This window comes from Malus sylvestris, chromosome 1 (genome assembly GCF_916048215.2).
Source record: "Malus sylvestris chromosome 1, drMalSylv7.2, whole genome shotgun sequence".
Classification (NCBI taxonomy): Eukaryota; Viridiplantae; Streptophyta; class Magnoliopsida; order Rosales; family Rosaceae; genus Malus; species Malus sylvestris.
Genome location: NC_062260.1, coordinates 1,364,067 through 1,384,734, shown reverse-complemented (window position 1 = coordinate 1,384,734; position 20,668 = coordinate 1,364,067). Strand labels below are relative to the sequence as shown.

General features: G+C 38.4%; 1 protein-coding gene across 1 annotated transcript; it reads right to left on the bottom strand.

Moving 5' to 3' along the window:
* Nucleotides 1–11,303: 11,303 nt before the first annotated feature.
* Nucleotides 11,304–20,158, bottom strand: LOC126617614 (protein trichome birefringence-like 14). The gene is made up of 5 exons (XM_050285636.1): nucleotides 19,851–20,158; nucleotides 19,170–19,429; nucleotides 17,261–17,461; nucleotides 12,907–13,102; nucleotides 11,304–12,423 (listed from the first exon to the last, which is right to left on the bottom strand). The coding sequence occupies exons 2-5, from the start codon at nucleotides 19,324–19,326 to the stop codon at nucleotides 11,589–11,591; spliced, it is 1,389 nt and encodes a 462-aa protein (XP_050141593.1). The 5' UTR covers nucleotides 19,327–19,429; nucleotides 19,851–20,158; the 3' UTR covers nucleotides 11,304–11,588.
* Nucleotides 20,159–20,668: the final 510 nt, after the last annotated feature.

Below are 20,668 nucleotides of genomic sequence, written 5' to 3'. Positions count from 1 at the left end.
AATCGTCGACAGATTGCCCGTGATTTCCGTAAAGCTGAGTGTGCATGTGACAGGCGCTGACACGTCTGGAAAAGCAAGTGCCTCTTCGATATCTGGAATCGGTGTTTCGACAAACTGCCTGTGATTTTCGCAAAGCTGACTCTGCATGTGATAGATGTTGACATGTCTGGAAAAGCAGATGGTTGGAATCGGCGCTTCGACAAACTGCCCGTGATTTCCGCAAAGCTTACTCTGCCTGTGACAGATGCTGACACGTCTGGAAAAGCAGATGCCTCTCGATATCTGGAATTACCTCTTCGATCTCTGAAATCCCGTCGAATGCAGAGGTTGCATGTGACAAGTGCGGACAAATCTGGAAAAGAAGATTGGCCGTGGTTTCTGAGCAAGCCCAGCTTTTGAGAAAGCTAGCGCCTCTTTGATTTTTTAGTTGGCCTCTTCGATTTCTGAACTCGCCTCTTCAATCTCTGAAATCCCATCACATGCTGATTTTTATAGAGGTACGCAGGACATTCAAAGCACACTTGAATTTTTGCCTATAGAAAACTCTCTTCTTGCACTTCTACGATCTTGACTTGTCCGACCTCTTCTTTCTTTGACACCTCTGAAAATGTCTGGCCCTTCCGACCATCGTTTTGACTTGAACCTTGGTGAAGAGGCAGTCCCGCCTTCTCCAGACAACATATGGCGCCCATCCTTCATATCCCCTACTGGTCCTCTTACCGTTGGGGATTCGGTGATGAAGAATGACATGACCGCTGCGGTGGTGGCCCGGAACCTTGTCACTCCTAAAGATAACAGACTGCTTTCCAGACGGTCTGATGAGTTAGTTGTTAAGGAGTCTCTGGCTCTTAGTGTGCAGTGTGCAGGTTCTGTGTCCAACATGGCCCAACGCCTATTTGCTCGAACCCGTCAAGTTGAATCGTTGGCGGCTGAAGTGATGAGTCTCAAACAGGAGATTAGAGGACTCAAGCATGAGAATAAACAGTTGCACAAGCTCGCACACAACTATGCCACAAACATGAAGAGGAAAATTGACCAGATGCAAGAATCTGATGGTCAGATTTTACTTGATCATCGGAGGTTTGTGGGTTTGTTCCAACAGCATTTGCCTTCGTCTTCTGGGGCTGTACCGCGTAGTGAAGCTCCAAATGATCAACCTCCGATACCTCCTCCTTCTGTGGCCCCGCCGACTACTGAGGCTCCGCCGACTACTGAGACTTCTCCTAAGCAGCCTTTGTGAAGGCTCCCTCTTGTATTTATCTGCTTAATGTTCCTTTCTTTTTTTATGAATGTAAAAATACCTTGCATAACTGTCAGTGTTTCAAAAATAAACCCACACAAAAAACAATTAAACAAGCAACAAATAAAAATGATAATCAAGGCAAAATAAAACTGTAGAAAAGGGAAAGTTTTTAGAAACGCAAAACTGATTGTGGAGCGATTCAAAAATCTTCCTTATTTGAATACATGGGTTGCCTCCCAAGAAGCGCTTGCTTTAATGTCTTGCAGCCGGACGAAGAACTCATTCACTCCTCATTGGAGCCCACGGCATGCTGGGAGATGTCCTTCACGGCATGCTCCTCAAAGTGCTCATAATAGGGCTTCAATCGGTGCCCATTCACCTTGAATTCATGTCCCGTTTTCAAGCTTTGGATTTGGACTGCACCATGAACAAAAACATTAGTAATAACAAACGGTCCAATCCACTTAGAACGTAACTTACCGGGAAACAACCGTAAACGGGAGTTGAACAAGAGCACTTTCTGGCCTATGGAGAATGTTTTGCCTCGAATCATCTTATCATGGAAAGCTTTGGTCTTCTCCTTGTAAATGCTAGCATTCTCGTACGCCTCATGCCGTATCTCATCAAGTTCATTAAGTTGAAACTTCCTATGACTTCCTGCGGCATTTAGGTCCATATTGAACTTCTTGATGGCCCAATGAGCTTTGTGCTCCAATTCAACGGGGAGATGGCACGGCTTGCCATAGATGAGCCTAAATGGGGACATTCCAATGGGTGTCTTGTACGCCATACGATATGCCCAAAGTGCATCATCTAACCGTAAGCTCCAATCCTTCCTTGTAGGCCCAACGGTCTTCTCTAGAATTTGTTTGATCTCACGGTTGGAAACCTCGGCTTGGCCATTCGTTTGAGGATGGTAAGGTGTAGAAACCCTACGGTTGACATTGTATTTCCTCAATAACGCCTCTATGGTCCGGTTGCAAAAGTGCGATCCTCCATCACTTATGATGACACGTGGCATGCCAAACCTTGCAAAAATGTTAGTTCTAATAAAATCTGCAACCACTTTAGAGTCATTAGTCCGGGTGGCTTTAGCTTCCACCCACTTCGACACATAATCAACTGCAAGCAAGATATACATGAAACCATACGAGGAAGGAAAGGGACCCATAAAATCAATTCCCCAAACATCAAAAATTTCAACATTAAGGATAGAAACTTGCGACATTTGATCCCTAGCACCTATGTTACCCATTCTTTGGCATTTATCACATGTTAAGCAAAAAGTTCTAGCATCCTTAAAGATACTAGGCCAATAGAACCCACATTGTAACACCTTAAGTGCTGTTCTTTGTGTGCCAAAGTGACCACCATATGCATATGTGTGACAAAAACTTAAAATTGAACGAAATTCAGAATCATGCACACATCGACGTACAATCTGATCCGGGCAAAATTTCCACAAATATGGATCATCCCACACATAAAACCGTGCATCATGCCTACATTTATCACGTTGGTGCCTAGTGAAAGTGCTTGGAATTTGTTTTGACACCAAAAAGTTCACCAAATCGGCATACCAAGGCTCACTAACCTTTATGGACAGCAATTGTTCATCGGGGAATGTCTCGACAATGGGTAGGGACTCCTCATTATGTACCATGCGGCTTAGGTGGTCAGCCACCACGTTCTCACTTCCCTTCTTGTCACGAATCTCTATGTCGAACTCTTGTAGTAGCAGCATCCAACGAATTAGCCGGGGCTTGGCCTCCTTTTTGGTGAGCAAATACTTCAACACTGCATGGTCAGTGAAAGCAATTACTTTAGTACCAATTAGATATGATCTAAACTTATCTAAAGCAAAAACAACAGCAAGAAGTTCTTTCTCCGTAGTGGAATAGTTCAATTGTGCATCATTCAACGTCCGGGAGGCATAGTAGATGACATGTGGCCTCTTGTCCTTCCTTTGTCCCAAAACAGCCCCTAAAGCGTAGTCAGACGCATCACATATAAGCTCGAAAGGTAGGCTCCAATCCGGTGGAACAATGATGGGTGCCGTGGTCAACAACTCCTTGAGTTGGTTGAATGATGCCGTGCACTCCTTGGTGAATTCAAACGCCACTTCTTTTTGTAGGAGACGGCAAAGAGGTTGTGCCACCTTTGAGAAATCTTTGATAAACCTACGATAGAAACCTGCATGGCCAAGAAAAGAACGAACCTCTCTAACCGAAGTCGGAGAGGGTAAGTGACGTACAAGATCTATTTTTGACTTATCAACCTCAATACCTTTTTCAGAGATTATATGACCTAAAACTATGCCTTGTTTAACCATGAAATGACATTTTTCCCAATTAAGAACAAGGTTAGTTTCAACGCAACGTTTTAAGATCAAACTTAGATTATGCAAGCAACCATCAAAAGAATCACCAAAGACGCTAAAATCATCCATGAAAACTTCAATTATTTTCTCTACATAATCCGAAAATATGCTCATCATGCATCTTTGAAATGTGGCAGGTGCATTACATAAACCAAAAGGGATGCGACGATATGCAAATGTACCAAAAGGGCATGTAAAAATGGTTTTTTCTTGGTCCTCGGGTGCTATGACAATTTGATTATAACCAAAATAACTATCAAGAAAACAATAGAAAGCATAACCCGCTAACCTCTCAAGCATTTGGTCAATGAACGGCAATGGGAAGTGATCCTTCCTTGTGGTGGTGTTTAGCTTCCTATAGTCGATGCACACCCTCCAACCGGTTTGAATGCGTTGAGGAACAAGTTCATTCTCGACATTAGCTACCACTGTCACTCCGAATTTCTTTGGTACGCATTGAACGGGCGAAACCCACCTACTATCCGAGATTGGAAAGACAACTCCACAATCTAGAAGCTTTATGATCTCCTTCTTCACAACTTCCATCATAGAAGGGTTGAGACGACGTTGAGCCTCTCGAGATGTTTTAGACCCCTCCTCCAAAAGTATGCGATGCATGCACGTAGTAAGGCTAATTCCCTTGATGTCGGCCAATGTCCATCCAATTGCCGTTTTGTACTCCTTTAGCACCCTCACTAATTTACTCTCCTCTTGTGCCGTGAGTGAGGATGAAATGATGACGGGCAATGTCTCATCCTCTCCCAAGAAAACATACCTCAAGTGACTAGGCAATGGCTTAAGTTCAAGTGTGGGTGGCTGCACAACTGAGGGAAGCATTTTATTAGCCGAAACCGAACTTAAAATAGGGTCCAAAAACTTACCAGTTTGCGATGGCAATGACTCAAGGGCAGCCACCATCTCAATGATATCTTCACTAGGGGGCACGGCAATGGAATCCTCATGCATGCCGTGGGTTTCCTTGGTGGCTGTTTCAATGTTTTTCATGTTCTTTCCTTGTGCAATGACCAATTCAAGTCCATCGTCCTTCAAATTTTCACACATTTTCTGACTACACACCCTACACTAGTTATATGTGAGAAGATTGATGTAAACATGGAAACAAACACTCGCATATATGTGTTACAAAGAAAGCAATTTCTGGAGTTATTAAGCATGTTTAGATATGATCTCATGAATGGAATGCTACTACTTAGATGCGAGAACCAGTGACACCATATGCTCATACCAAATTCAAACTCCACAAATTGAAACACATAACACTCAAGATAGAAGTCAAGGGTTGTAACGGGACTTGGGGTAATGATTAACAAAGGAAAGATAGGGATAACAAACGTTCTTAAAGCAATAGCAAGCAAAGTAATGAAATCGAAACTTAGAATTCACTTTAGAATGCAGAAATCAACTTTTAACACAAATGGAAGATTTAAGCAACACTTAGGGCCGAATTCAATGTTTTGGACCCTTTCTTCAACAACCAACACTTTAGAACTCTTTTTCATACATTTTCACAACTTTTCTTTTTTTATTTTTTTTTTTCCGACCCGTGCCTTATTAAGGACTTTGGCACACACACACACAAGAATCACTTCCCCCACACTTGTTTTCTGCAATACATTAATCAAAAGGAATTCAATTTGAGTCATGCTTTACTATGCTTCAAGAACAAGGGTATGGATGGTCCTAATCTAGGCTAGGTGAGGATAGCGTGGGTTAACAAAGAACGTAGGCTAAACAAGACTCAACGGGGTTAAACTTAAATATATAATGAATGGGATAGGCTTTTTGGCTCTCGGCTCACTAAACAACTTCATCTTGAATATGTGTTATGCAAATCAATAACATGCTTTGAATGAAATAGGCATGAGTTCTAGCATTTGGAACTAAATGATGAAACACATTCTAAGTAGCAACCAAGCAAAGAATAATGAGATCATGCAACGACTTTAGAAAACAATGATGCACAGTTTATTAACTCTCCAAATAAACGTTTAGGCTCAAGTCTCACAAGGTTGTAGCGTACATTTGAGTTCCTTCTTTCAAGCATGTTACAAAACTGATTTTTCCTTTATGATTGCATGTGAATTCATAAATTATAACCACAACCAAGCATACACCAAAGAGTTAATTAATCAGCTCAAAAGAACGCCTCTATGTGTCCAAGTCTGAAAATGAGCTGATTCCTTATCTTCTTTGTCTTGGATTTATTTTCTTCATCTTTTCAGCACATTCCTAGCATCTTGAACTTCAAATTCGTCCATCCATCTTGCTCCATTCATAAGCTATCCATTTGGTGCCCAAAACTGCTTCAAAATGCTCCAATTTGCACTTTCTTGCTAACTTTGTCATTTAAACCCACAAAGACACGAAAATAGCTTAAAACACTATAATAAGTAAGAACTAACTATGAAAATGCAAGAAAACAAGCTAACTAAGTTGCATAATATGCTCCTGTCAATGAACCTAGAAGGGTTTATTTATGCTAGTTGAGAAGGAAACCATTCAGGATAGTGAATCCTTATTGAACCGGGAATGAAGAATTGGATTAAAAAGATATATATATATATATATATATTCTATATCTCTTCCATTTACAAGGTGAATAGCTTAGCTTATAGCACATTGTGTTCGCCACCACACTGGTTGACTGGTGTATTGTCCTTACCCTAAACTAGGATCGAGACGAGAAGCATGACCCTTCGATTAGAAAGCTCCATATCTCGTGACTGTTCTAGTCTTAGTCTTGATGATAGGAGCATATTTATGCGACTTAGTTAACTTGTTTTCTTGCATTTATGTTGTTAGTTCCTAGTTATTTTAGTATTTTAAATTATTTTCGTATGTTTGTAGGTTTAAAAAGCTAAAGTGGCAAGAAAGTGCATTTTGGTGCCTTTTGGAGCAGTTTTGGGCTTGAAATAAATAGCACATGCATGGAGCATGGTGGATGGACGAATTTGAAGACCAAAGGAGGCTAGGATTATGCTGAAGTTATGAAGAAATTAATTCAAGAAAAGGAAGTAAAGGATGCAAGCAAGAAAGAAGGAATGCTAGCCAAAGTTACCTTATTTTGTCCTAAACTTTCCTAATCCTTCACCATTTAATTTCCAGCTGCAAAAGAGGATCCTTAATTATTTTAGGACACTTAAATCATGATTCTAGAAGACCTAAACCCATTCCTATAGGGTGCCGCACCAAATCTGCAAGGAATCCTTCCTTGCCGTGCAAGGAAGTCACATTCCCCTTTCTTTCTAGGCTTGCCGCATATCACTTACCCTTTTTCTCTTGGGATTTTGATTTGTTACCCTTTTCTTGGAGGATTTGGAATCTTAAACCTTTCCCAAATTAATTCCCAGCCGTGCCCTTTCCTTCCCCTATAAATAAGGCCCTTGCCGCACCATTCAATCCATCCACTCAGCCATCAACACATCCATTCACCACCATTCATACTTTCAACCATTCTTCCATACAATTCATCACTCAAACCTTCACCCACACCTTGTGCCACAACAAAGAAGAAGAAGAAGGACCCTTGGAAGTGCTTGCCATTCAAGTTGGGTTGCTGGAACATTTTTAGGTGTAATCCATCCTTTGTTTCTAATGTTTAATTTAATTTATCTTTGTTTTGCGAACATGAGGAGCTAAAGTCGTTTTAGCTAGGTGGAAATTCAAAGCCATGAATATATTTGCAATATGAATTGATTACTTCCAGTTGTGATTCTATAAATCGTGAATGCAATTTACTTAACTGTTTGATTCATAACTTATTCTTGTTTGTTGATGTGAAAATTAACTTAACACACAAATTAAACCCTATTGTTGACAATTGTAGTAAAGATGCAAGTAGGGATCGTTCTAGATTGGGGATTAACTAGGGATGCTAATCTACTAAAAACTGACTTAAAAACACAAAACTAAACTTAAAAATAGAAAACTAGACTCTAAGACTCTTAACTAGACTTAAATGACTCAAAACAAACTAAACTAACTCAAAACAGCACAAAAGAATAAAAAAGACTCAAAACTGACTGTAAAGAGTTATTTGGATGAATTTAAGACTTACTTGACTCAAAACACTAATTTGGACAGATTCAAATACTCTTCTAACTAATCTAACACACTTAATTAAAGTGGGGATTGACTTGGACGAAATTAACTAAAACAAATAACTTGCAGAAACAGAGCAAGGTAAAAACGAATTTAGGTTAATTCAAGGGTGAAAAGCTAGCTAGAGGATTCTTCTCCACACATGAAACATATGCAAAATAAATTGATTTCCAGTATTGTTTCTTTAAACCATGAACAACAATGCCCCAAATTAATCATGAAAAGCACAAATTAACTTTCAGATTTTCCTAAGTTCATTGAATTGGATGGAATATGCATCGGCAACCAAATTCAAGTTCCCTATATGAACAGCATGATAGAGATACAATCAAAGATCATTACGTTCTATGAAAATCATAAGCATTGACAAGGCATTTGTAACTATGACCTGCATGATACTCTTGTCATGGATTTACTTAACGCGATTGTGACTAGCAACCTCCACTACTTATAAATATAAGTTCATAACGACTAGGTGAAACTCCTTTATATTTTAGCATCAGATTCATGCATGCAGATTAAGTGTGCACCCTCAATCAACATACACAAATAAGTTCTCAATCAATCAAATAAGTAAACCACATTCATGTTTTACGAAACAAAAACTGAAGGTAATCAATTCATATCAAACATATGTCCATGGCTTCGAATTCACCTCTAACTAATAAGAAAATTAGTTACACATGTTCATAACAATTGAAAAGCAATTTGAAATAAACATGGAAACAAACAAGGGAAGAAAGAACTCTAGAAACTCCAAAGGATGCAGGTAGGCTTGCAGCACATTCCTCCTTCTCCAATGGAAGTCACAGCAAGGTCTTGTCTTCTCTCCTCTGCGCCAAAATATGGATTTCTGAATGGGTGGTGGTGTAGAATGAATTATGGTGTGGTGGGTGGTGTAGAATATATAGGTGTCAGTGGTGCGGCACACATATATATATAGCATGGCTGAAAACCCTCAGAATTAGGTCTAGGGTTTATAGGGTGCGGCACATATTGCTTGGGCCTCAAGAGAAGGGTCAAAGCCTAATTAATTTCTGAAAAGGCTTTGCACAATCCAAATCCAATAAGAAAAAAGCTAACACAATCAGAATCCAAAGGGGAAAAGGGATAGGAAGTTGCGGCAGACTTGGAGGGAAAAGGGAGTGGATTGCAAGGCAAGGAAAATGCCTTCTAGAAAGGTTTCTAGGTGATTTAAATTAGAAATTAACTCCCCCTTGCAGCAGGAATTAAGTTAGGAAAAGATTAGGATAGGATAGGATAGGATAAGATAAGGTTAGTTACAGTTTGGATAAGGTTTGGATAATGTTCCTTCTTTCTTGCTGATTTTTTGTCTTCCAAGTCTTGAAATAATTTCTCCAGATTTGTAGCACATTCCTAGCCTCATTTAAGCACCAAAAACGTCCATCCAACTTGCTCCATATGCATGCAATCCATTTCAACCCAAAACTGCACCAAAATGCACTTTCTTGCCAACTTTGCCATTATGACCTCAAACACACGAAAATAGCTTAAAACACTATAATAAGCATAAACTAACTAAGGAAATGCAAGAAAACATGTTAACTAAGTCGCATACATATGCTCCTATCATTTGTTGATTAAGGGTGCACACTTAGTTTGCATGCAGGGATTTGATGCTAGGATATAAGGGAGTTTCACATAATCGTTACAAACTTATATTCATAAGTAGTGAAGGTCGCTGGTCACGATCGTGTTAAGTTAAATTCCTGGCATGAGTAGTTACGAATGCCTTGTCAATGCTTATGATTTTCACAAAGCTTAATGATCTTTGATTGTATCTCTATTATAATGTTCATGTAGGGGACTATTGAAGAATAATTTGGTTGCCGATGCGTTGTCCATCCAATTCAATGACTTAAGGAAAATTTGAGGGTTAATTAATGTTGTTCACGGTTAATCTGGGGCGTTGAGGTTCATGGTTTATTGGAAAAGCAACTGGAAATCGATTTATGTGCAAGTGTGTCATGTGTAGAGAAGAACCCTCTAACTAGCCAATCACCCATATTTTCTCCCAAATTCGTGCTAAAATTGTTTGAGTCTTTAATTTACTTGTCTTTACCTTAAATTCGTCAAAAACCCAATTCCCTTTACTTTGTTGCGTCAAGTTAGTTAGAATCTGTCCAAATTATGTTTTTAAGTGTTTTAAGTCATTTTAAAATCAATTTTCGTCCAAATCACCTCCTAGTGTCTAGTTTGAGTCTATTTGATTGTTTTGTGCTGTTTTGAGTCTTTTTAGTTTGTTTTGAGTTCTTTGAGTCTAGTTAAGTGTTTTCAAGACTAGTTTTATGTTTTTAAGTCAGTTTTAAGTAGATTAGCAATCCCTCCTAATCCCCGGTCTAGAACGATCCCTACTTACATCTTTACTACAATTGTCAATAAGAGGGTTTAATTTGAGTGCTAGTTTATATCACATCACTTGACTTAGACTAAATACATCTTTGATCTGCTTACTTGCACTGCAAGACTCCAAGTCGTGTCCCACCATCCACCTAGACGCAATCATCATAAATGGTTCGTGCGACAGTGGCGGAGGCGGGTTCGCGATACTCCATTCGGTGGTCCCTCGGTGAATGATCCTCTTTTTCATTCTTTTCTTACACATACTATTAGCGTCAACACCCAAGACACCAACTTTTCTACTACCATAACAATGCTTATTTATAAGTTGGTTAATTAAAAGTCCATGAAAATCCACAGAATCTTAAAAAATTCTAGCATTGAAATCTCTACAAATCTGCTTAAGGCTATCATTGAATTCCTTTTTTTTCCATAAAAGTATATCATTAAAAGTCTGTTGAAAATACAGTGTAGAATAAGAGAGAAAACCAGAGAATAGAGAGAGACAAAAGAGAGAATAGGGAGAGAAAATAAGAGTACATTAGGCTGCCTATTTTTAGGCTTAGCATTTACACACACAGGTGCTAAACTATTGAGATATTGCATATTAGCCTCAAGTGAGCCGCACAATTAATTATATTTACAACACTAAAATTTTATGAAGATTATAATAGTTAGTGAAAATCCACTAAATTCGTAAAAGTCAATCACTTAAAAAACTCAACAAATTTCTATATAAATCTTAATACCCTACCCCTGCACTGCCCCAAGCATTGATGTTAGAACATGAGATTGGTGATTGTCGACCGAACATGAAATCTGTGACTATGGGCTTAAAATTCGTCCTTGACCACTAGATCACTACGTGGTGGTTACTGGTTACTGAAGAAGTTCTTTTAAAACAAGTAAAAAACAAGGTCCTATAAGATATGCTCTTCTGCTATTAAAAAAATGCGTGCACGTCGATATCCACAAGCAACAAGATGCCAATAGCTGCATAAACAACAAAACATGCACGACTAGTTCCAACTTTGCTACGAACCGAAAAAATTCCTCACTAACTTAGCAGCAACTCTTACTGTAATGTACAATGGAAATATTTTTGCTCACCGCACGAATACGATGGTAATGCCCACCACCCTATTGATCACCGTTAAATGAGTTTGATTTAATCTATTAACTACACAAATCTCGAAATTTAAACTAATCTAATGATAACTAATAGGATAGTGAGCAAAAATGTACTCATGGTATAATACAGTACAACAGGTCGGGTCCAAGGGTACAACTATTACAATCTCTTGGTATATTTTACTGACATTGTTGGAATAACACCTATGTGAACAACTAGAATTTGATTCTATCAGCACTGTGAAACTTACAAAACAAAAGAATTTCATACCAGAAAAAGTAGTTGGTCTTCTTATCAGACCATGAAGAATAGCAGGTTTGGTGTATACCACGTGGCAAGGCCGCTGCCTCCTATATTTGTGCAACAAGGAGTTCATTCCATGCATCTGGAATTCCCGGTAAGCACCAATGTAAGCAATCATTTATGCCTGCATTTCCTTTTCCTCTAATAGTATAGTGAGATATGTGACCTTCATCTCTAATTTGAGAAAGAGCAGTTATATCCAGTAACTTTATTTTTGTACCTTTGAAAGCACCCTCAGTTACTGAATCACTGGATCCTTCCTGGACTACTTCACTTCCTCCAGCCAACGGATTAGTATTGTCACAGGTACCCCCAGTATTCCAGTCACCATTGAAGAAATGTCTTGGTGAAATAGTCCGAAAGAAAGCTTTTAGGCGAGGATGTGATGGAAGTTGAGAATCAACCCACCTGGAAATACTGTACACAGTAAAATTCTTAGCATTCTCAATTTCTGCACGTTTCTTGTCTTCATTGGGCTTTCCGTCTACATACATTACCCACCGGTTTCCATTAATCTTTCCCCTGTTCCAATGATGCCCTGTATTAAGAACCAGCACATCAAACCGATGAAGGAATTGTCTCAAGAAAGCCGGGGGTCGATCCAAATGCATGGCAATATCACTGGCTCGGTCTGAGATGTTAATGGGCACTAGATCAGATAGGCTTGCTGACCAATAATATAATATAGTGGTATTGGTGTTCGGGAATCGATAAGCCCAGCCATCAGGACGAATGGCTCCACGATGTTTGACAAGACCATATTCCTTTCCAACGTTCTGAACTTCTAGGTTTTCTTCCCCACCAGTTGCCATACACATCAAAGACTGGAACTGTTGTCTGCCCAATGAATCTCCTATGAAAGCAATCGTTTTGTCCTGCATCCTGAAAGGCACATTCACATTTAGAACACTGACCACAGCAAGATAAACCATTTCTCTGTATTGCACCAAATCTTAAACTCGGGTGAACACTGTGGTCCATATTGTTAAAAGGATTTCAAAGTAAGACTGTATGAGAGGATTCATTCATGACTCGGGGACATATTTTAGACTTCTAGTTGAAAAATATAGGTGTGCTTGAAGTGGAAACCAAGGGAAATTATATGCTTTCAGTCCAAAATATTATAAATACAAATCAAAAAGTAAGTTGAAGCTTTTCACGAGTTAACCAGGCAAGAAGCCCTGATTAGACAACGACCGAGTTCTGTACCTGGGAAAAAGTAAGCAAACATAAATGCAAGTATAAAAAATGAGAAAAACAATCAAGGTGTTTTCTCTTCCAGCGGAATTGTCTTTTTAATGAATGATGAACACAACTGGCAACTTCACATCAAAATTTAAGTAAGTTCAAACATAAAAGAGTTACCTTCTCAAGAATGCAGAGCGTTCAAACTCTGGCATTTCACAATTTGCTGGCTTCCATCGGTAGCCCTCAAAAGAAAAATCTGTTCGTTGTGTCAGCCTACATGCCCACATTTGTGATAACCACTGTTTACAATTAAACCCCGAATATAAAGGGCGTGTGCTATCTGCAACCCATCTACCCTTGGCATAATTACACACTGCACAGTTGAAAACTCCACAAGCTTAGAAAACAATGAACCATGAAGCATGATGTGATAAATCTGTGTAACGGAAACCTTTCAACATAGCAGAGAAACAGTGTAAACAACAACTCTACATATGGAAAGACTTTCCAGTGAAAAATTATGTGCATAATGTATTTATATCAAACAAACTCTCCAATCAGCAAGAGTGCTATGCAATTGATGGCATGAAACAATTTTATGCCGTTCTAAACCATAACATGATGTTAAGAGTGATCATTTTTCACTCTTCTGTGAAATACATGCCATTATCTTTTTAACTCTTTATTTGTACTTCTGTTTTCTTTTCTAAAATTAGGGACTGCAGCGGATGTTTGTCTCCATTCATAATCCCACCAAGACCTCCTTCCCCGGAAGTTGATTTGGTTAATATTAAAAGTAGCAGCCTTTTCCATACCATTGTAGAGACTAGAGAGAGAGAGAGAGAGAGAGAGAGAGAGATTTTAGAGGTCGCACTTGGTGTGATGGCAAGTGCCTTCGCCCATGAGCGGTAGGTCTCGGGTTCGAGACTTGGGAGCAGCCTCTCCATAAATGGGGGTAAGGCTAGCCGACATTCACCTCTCCCAGACCCTGCGTAAAGCGGGAGCCTTGTGCACTGGGTACGACCTTTTTTTAATCATGCATCGCTATCTTGCTTTAACTTCTCTGTTTTCACTATCTTTTGCATTTGCTCTCTCAATGTCAGATGGACTTCTTTCTATACAAGAACATACCCTTTTAGTTAAAGCCTACACAAAACCAAATAAAAAGAACCAAAATACCTTCTCACTCCCCTCTTGCCAATCTCTTCACGAGTTCCTCAATATCATTTTCATCTCCTGAATCCCATTCTCCAAGAATCCATCAACCCGCACTCAACCCATCTTTAAATTCTCTCTTAACAACCATCATGTCCTGCCCAAGATTCTGCAAATTTTGGCAAACTTAAGATAGATTTTTTATTTTTATTTTTTTTGTCAATCAATCAGTGCAGCTGACCCCACTTGGTGGGATAAGGCTTTGTTGTTGTTGTTGTTGTTGTTGTTGTTGTATCAATCAATCAATGCAATGCTGATGATGCACAGAGATTTACCAATCTACTACCATCTGAAGCGAATAAAGGAATTTCTTCCAAAGGAGCACTATGGAGGAGGAATTTTTCCCAGGGGGGACACCTTATTTCAAGAGGGCATGTGATATTTATATCAGTTTAATTAACAAACTAGGGGGTCACCAACCAGAGTCGGAGGTGGGATGTGCACGCACTCATTTCAAGAGGGTGAAAAAGTTATCCGTTTGGGCCTCATATTTATAGTCCATTTATTGGCCCGTGTGCCTCCCATGTCATGAAGGTAAGCTGCACCATTTGGTGGGACCCTGACATATAACTTGGACAGAGGCATTCATGTTGCATTGGGTGAGGATGAGGGAAAAAAGGATGATGCAATGCTGATGATGCACAGAGCTTCACCAATTTACTACCATCTGAAGCGGATAGAGGAAATTTTTCCAAAGGGGGCATTGAGGGGGAGGAATTTTCCCTCGTTGGTTAATTATATCAGTTTAATTAACCAACTAGGGAGTCATTGATAGGAGCATATTTATGAGACTTTGTTAACTTGTTTCTTTGCATTTAGTGAGTTAGTTTCTGTTTATTATAGTGATTTAAGCTATTTTCGTGTGTTTGTAAGTCCAAATGGCAAAAGTGGCAAGAAAAGGCAATTTGGAGCATTTTAGAGCAGTTTTGGGCTTTGAATGGATAGCATGCGTATGGAGCATAATGGATGGACTTTTTGAAGTTTAAAGAGGCTAAAAATGTGCTACAAATCTGGAAGAATTAATTCAAGACTTGGAAGATAAGGAATCAGCTAAAAGGAAGAAACATTATCCAACCTTATCTTATCCAAACTAACCTTATCTTATCTTATCCTATCCTAATCTTATCCTACTTTAATTCCAGCTGCAAGGGGGAATTAATTTCACATTAAATCACCTAAATATCTGGTTCTAGAAGCCCTATCCTTTGCCCTAAATTGGTGCCGCACCCTCTTATCCCTTTCCTTCTAGAAACCTGCCATAACCCTTTCTAGAATCCCTATTCCTGGTCCTAAAAGAGTGCCGCACCACCCTTTCTAGAAGCCTAGAAACCTGTTGTGTATCCTATTCCCTTTCCTCTTAGGATTGTGCTATCCTTCTCCTCTACAAATTATTGTTGTGCAATCCTTTTCCCTTTAGAAATTGTGCTGAACCCTAGCCCTATAAATACACATCTTTGCCACACCATTCAGAGCACCACACGCAAGAGAGAAATTCAGAGAGAAAAATAAAAAGAGTGCCGCAGGTTTCTGAGAGTTTTTAGAGACATGTGCCGTGCTTGCAAGGAGAAGAAGGCCTTGTGTCGTGACCCTGCAGCCAAGGATTGTGCCAAATCTGCCATTGGAGTGTTGGAGCATTTCTGGGTTCTTTCTATCCTTAGTTTTAGTCCAATGTTTATTTTAATTTGGTCTTCAATTATGATGAACATGTGGAACTAATTTCGTTTTAGTTAGAGGTGAATTCAAAGCCATGAACATATATGTGATATGAATTGATTACATCCAGTTATTGTTTCATAAATTGTGAATGCAATTTACTTATCTGTTTTATGGAGAACTTGTTCTTGTGTGTTGATTAAAGATGCATACTTAGTTTGCATGCATGAATTTGATGCTAGAATATAATGGAATTTCACCTAATCGTTATGAACTTATATTCACAAGTAGTAAAAGTCACTAGTCATGATTGTGTTAAGTAAATTCTTGGCAAGAGTATCATGCAGTTCATAGTTACAAATGCCTTGTCAATGCTTATGATTTTTATAGAACTTAATGATCTTTGATATGCATCTCTATCATGATGTTCATATACGGAACTTGATAAGAATAATTTGGTTGCATCGCTGAGTCCAATTCAATGAACTTAGGAAAATCTGAAAGTTACTTTGTGCTTCTCACGATTAATTTGGGGCATTGTCATTCATGGTTTATAGGAATAATAACTGGAAATAGATTTGTATGCATATGTGTCATGTGTGGAGAAGGATGCTCTAACTAGCCTTACACCCCTAAAAACATCCAATTTCGTATTACCTTTAGTTTGTTTCCGCAAGTACTTAGGTTTACTTTAAATTCGTCAAAACAACCCCCATTTAGTATTCTGAGTCTTTTTAGTTTAATTTCGTCCAAATCACCCTCTAGTTCTTTTTTTGAGTCAATTGAACTTAGTTTTGTGCTGTTTGGAGTCATTCTGGGCAGTTTTGAGTCACTAGAGTCTAGTTTTCAGTTTTGAAGTTTAATTTGTGTTGATTAGCATCCCTAACTAATCCCCGGCCTAGAACGATCCCTACTTACACATACTACAACTATCTTAATACGGTTTAATTTGTGCGTTAGTTTTTACCACATCAGTCATCAACAATGGTCGGAGGTGAAATGAAGTGCACACACGTACCCTTTCAAGAGGGTGCAACAGCTCTCAGCTTGGGCCTCATATTTATCCTCGGTTTATAGGGGCATGTGACTCCATGTCACAAAGGTAAGCTCCTCTATTGGGTGGGACCCTGATATATGACTTGGACAGGGGCAGTCATGTTACATTAGCTGTGGATGAGGGAAAGTGGGATGAACCAAGGATGAATGAAGAGGCGCAGCAGCCTCCTGTCTCTCTTTAATTTCTTCTTTTTAATGAAGAGAAGGACAAGATAAAAGATAAAAGATAATAGATAAATCTAATCAAGATAATGCCAAATAATCAGACAACATTGACACAGTCAAGGCAAAAACAAAAGCAAACCTGGTTATCTGCGATATAACTCTAGGGAAATCCAGGGCCAAATTTTCTTATCCACTTTATTTTTATTAATTTTTTTTTAAATAGAGACAATCTTTTATCCACTCTTTATTCTCTCTATTAATTGGCTTGCACCTCAATCTGTTCTAATTTTTTCACAAAGTAATCAATACTGTATACAATTGTTTCTTTATTAAGAAAAACAATTCAGAGAGGCAGATTTAATGTACTATTCTATTCTATGAGCAACTAAAGCAATAAGATAACTATAGTTAACTACAAAATTTAACAATAAAGGGAACATACCTTTAGTTTGTAAAGATGTCACGATCCCATTACTTTCTTGCATTCTAGGAGAGAATGCATACATAGAATCTAGTGGGGCAGTGCCAAAATTCTCTACTACTTTTCTATCTTCTACTGTATTCAAAAATGAATCCTTCCCTTCAGCATTTCCATTTGTCTTCATAGGTTTTGAGGAATTATTTAAGAAGTCCCCAAGAAAATCTAAATATAACAGAAAAAATTCATCAGCAGGCAGACAAGGAAGCAGGTAAGATGGTTAATGATGTCAATAATATGCCATATCTTAATCTATATTAGTCAGTGCTTTCAGCATTGAAGAAAAAGATACTATTTCATTGCAAAGACAGTAAAACAGCAAGGAAAAAACACGAGTGGTCAAGAACACCACTAGGAAAGAAACCATAAACAAAGTTACAAAAAAGCTAAAACTAGACAATTCCAAACTAAAGAATTCCAGCCTGCCAAGTCAAGCCAATATACTAGAATAAGAGATTTGCTTAAACTCCTTAGAAAAAGAAGCCCAAAAGGCCGACCAAAACTGAACTCCTCTGGGCGCTGACTGATTAGGCAGGCAAAACTAGTGACAAGTAGCTGAAACTGCAGCCTTCAATCACTTGGCACACATTTTAGCATTACTATTGAGGTCAACTCTTAGGTCCTAATTACTTTGCCAGATACGGAAGTTAGCATTTACCATTTAGCTTTCAAGAGATGCTTAGGAAGTAAATAACAACGAATCATGTCATTCTCCTATCTTCATTTGGCTTTTCCTTCAGCACTGACCAATTAGACAGGAAAAACATTATTTCATCTCACCCTAATTTGTGACATTTTCATGCAAGCAATAGTTATCCACATATCCCACATAGCCACCAAAGTTCAACCATCATCCTATCCTAATTCTGACTTTTTTCTGTAATAAACAAGCCTTTTGACATTTAGTTTATCCTTATTTCGATTTTACTTGTACGGAAAATAAGTTTCTAAGAACCTGTGAGTTTCTCCAAAGAAGAGTCACTAGAGTATGTCATGTGCCATCCATCCATTCATTATCATATTTAACAGACGAATCATAGATAAATAAAACAAAAACCGCCTTCAGGTACTTTGTGGCCATCCCTTTTCTTGAGTAACTTTATTGTCATATGCAATCAAATTTTGTTTCCCCCTTAAATAATTGAGTAATAGAAATGCAAAAGATGATAGTATGGGGAGTTACATAGATTATCAAAATTTAAATAGGCAATGTAGAGTAGATAATGTTTTTGTACAGTTGCTTCTCATTTCTTATAACAACTTGTTAAGCTTTCTGCAGACAGGGAATCTTGTTTTCTTAATGGTAAGGGGTACCATTTAAAGTGCGATAGTTGAAAATCATCATGAGACGATAGAGCAAACTAATTTTTCACTGCCTTCTACCATTATCTGGCAAGTATGGGCTATGAAGGACTGTACTAAGCTAGTAGATTTAGTTCTTGATAGCAGCTACGTTGTACAAAAATGAAGTTATACGTTTCTATGCCACTGCAGTTTGGCAAAGAGGGTGTGGCACATGGGACTCTTGTTCAAATTAACGAAGAGAACCGGAGTCCATGTTGTGAACAAAAGTTTAGGCACATCAAAACATGTGGAATGTTATAGCAGGCACAATACGAACGGTATTAACACAATATGGTCGACAATCTTGTCCTAGACATTAAACCAAATAGTAATATACATCTCAAACTATTTAAAAAACCCAAGAACATTGTTCACCATTTTCTCTAAGTAAACGAATTTTCATGTTCATTTTAACCCTTAATCGTCACTTTTTTATTTTGTTTTATAAACTTAGAACAGTTAAAAAGTTTAATTGGTAACAAAAAATAAAAATAGAAACCACCACACACGTATTGAGGGGCAAACAAACCTATGGAAGGCATTGTAAACCGCTGGCCTTGCAATAGTAGAGTATCAGCAAAAGGATTTTTCTCCCAAGCCCAAAGTAATATTGTTGTGAATACAAGGGCAGCCAGAGTGAGAGAGATTGGTTTCCCAATCAATCTATAGTTATATCCCCCCTTCATCTCCCAAGCAAAAGGCAATTGCTCGACTTTTTGATAGCGGAATGCGTTCAGCAAAACTCTATCAGCCTTGAGCGTCCGATTGTTTAATTACTGGAAAGTTCAGCTGCAGGCAATGCAGAAAATGGAGAAAATTAAATAAACAAATTGGAGGGATGGAGGGGGAATCAAAAGAAATAAAACCCAGAAAAAAATTAATTAACCAATTTTTTTTTCTTAATTTTAGAGGGAATGAATTAACAAAGTAATTAACTAATCAGCATATATTTGGTCAAGAGTCCTGTATAAATAGTCCACAAAAAAGAAAAGATTGATACATAGAGAGGCATAGCATACATATATACAGAGATGAATAGATGGAAAATTCAAACCATAACTAACCCTTAATTTCCAACATTAAGCTAACGATGCACTAACACAGGTAATTAACAGCAAACAAAATCAATAGGAATCAAACATGATAGAGCACTCAGTACTCGGTTGTAGAAAAATGGAAAGAAAAAGAGAAGGCATAAGTGAATCAGCACCTCCTCTTTGAGTTGGTTGAGGCCATTTTTGCGGGCAATGTGAGTCGCCTAAGCATCTCTACCGACTACCATTCAACAGAGATCGCCACCGCAGACCACCACCGACCTTTTCCTTCCGATTGAAAAGCTCGGCTCTCTCTTACTCTCACTCTCCCGCAAATTTGAATTGTGGGTAAGAGAACGGTGTGAATTTAATTAATTTAGACAATTCGTAGGGAAGGGAAGATGGAAGAGCAAAAGCGATGAGAGAGACAGAGAGAGAGGGATCCCCGCACAGGGATGAAGACACTTTAGGAATATTGTTTTTGTTAAAATATTTATTCCCTCTCGTTACTATAAATATAAATAAAGGCATTACATAGAAAAAATAACACATCATCTACGTAACATTACAAACACATTTCTTTCTATATTCTCTTAGTGCTGCCGGCCTCCCTTCCCCTATCAGTTAAATATAGGCCATAACAACATATTTTATTAATAAATATTTGGAGCTCTAATTTCACAAATCTATTCATTTTAACAAAGTATAACTGTAAATTTGTTTGGTTCAAATCGAAGTATAACTGTAAATTTGTTTGGCTAAAATCCTTCAATTTGAAGATTCAAAGCTTTGTAGATGACTTAAGAAAACACACTTTAATAGTTGTCCATATCATCATTTAACGCCCTTCAACCTAACAAATGTGTCACATTCCAGCCGGGACGAACCATTTCCCGAGCCCGTTCCACCACAGTAGCACGATATTGTCTGCTTTGGACCCCGACCACCCCCTCAAGGTTTTGTTTCTAGGAACTTACGAGCAACTTTTTAGTGA

What these genes read in the sequence shown, in the direction of transcription:
- LOC126617614 (XM_050285636.1), bottom strand. Translation starts at nt 19,326, where the DNA reads ATGAAGGGGGGATATAACTATAGATTGATTGGGAAACCAATCTCTCTC. An exon ending in GTTTACAATGCCTTCCATAG is followed by an intron (nt 17,462 to 19,169) that starts GTTTGTTTGCCC and finishes TGTTATATTTAG; the next exon opens with ATTTTCTTGGGGACTTCTTA. An exon ending in CGCTCTGCATTCTTGAGAAG is followed by an intron (nt 12,424 to 12,906) that starts GTAACTCTTTTA and finishes TGTGCCTTTCAG; the next exon opens with GATGCAGGACAAAACGATTG.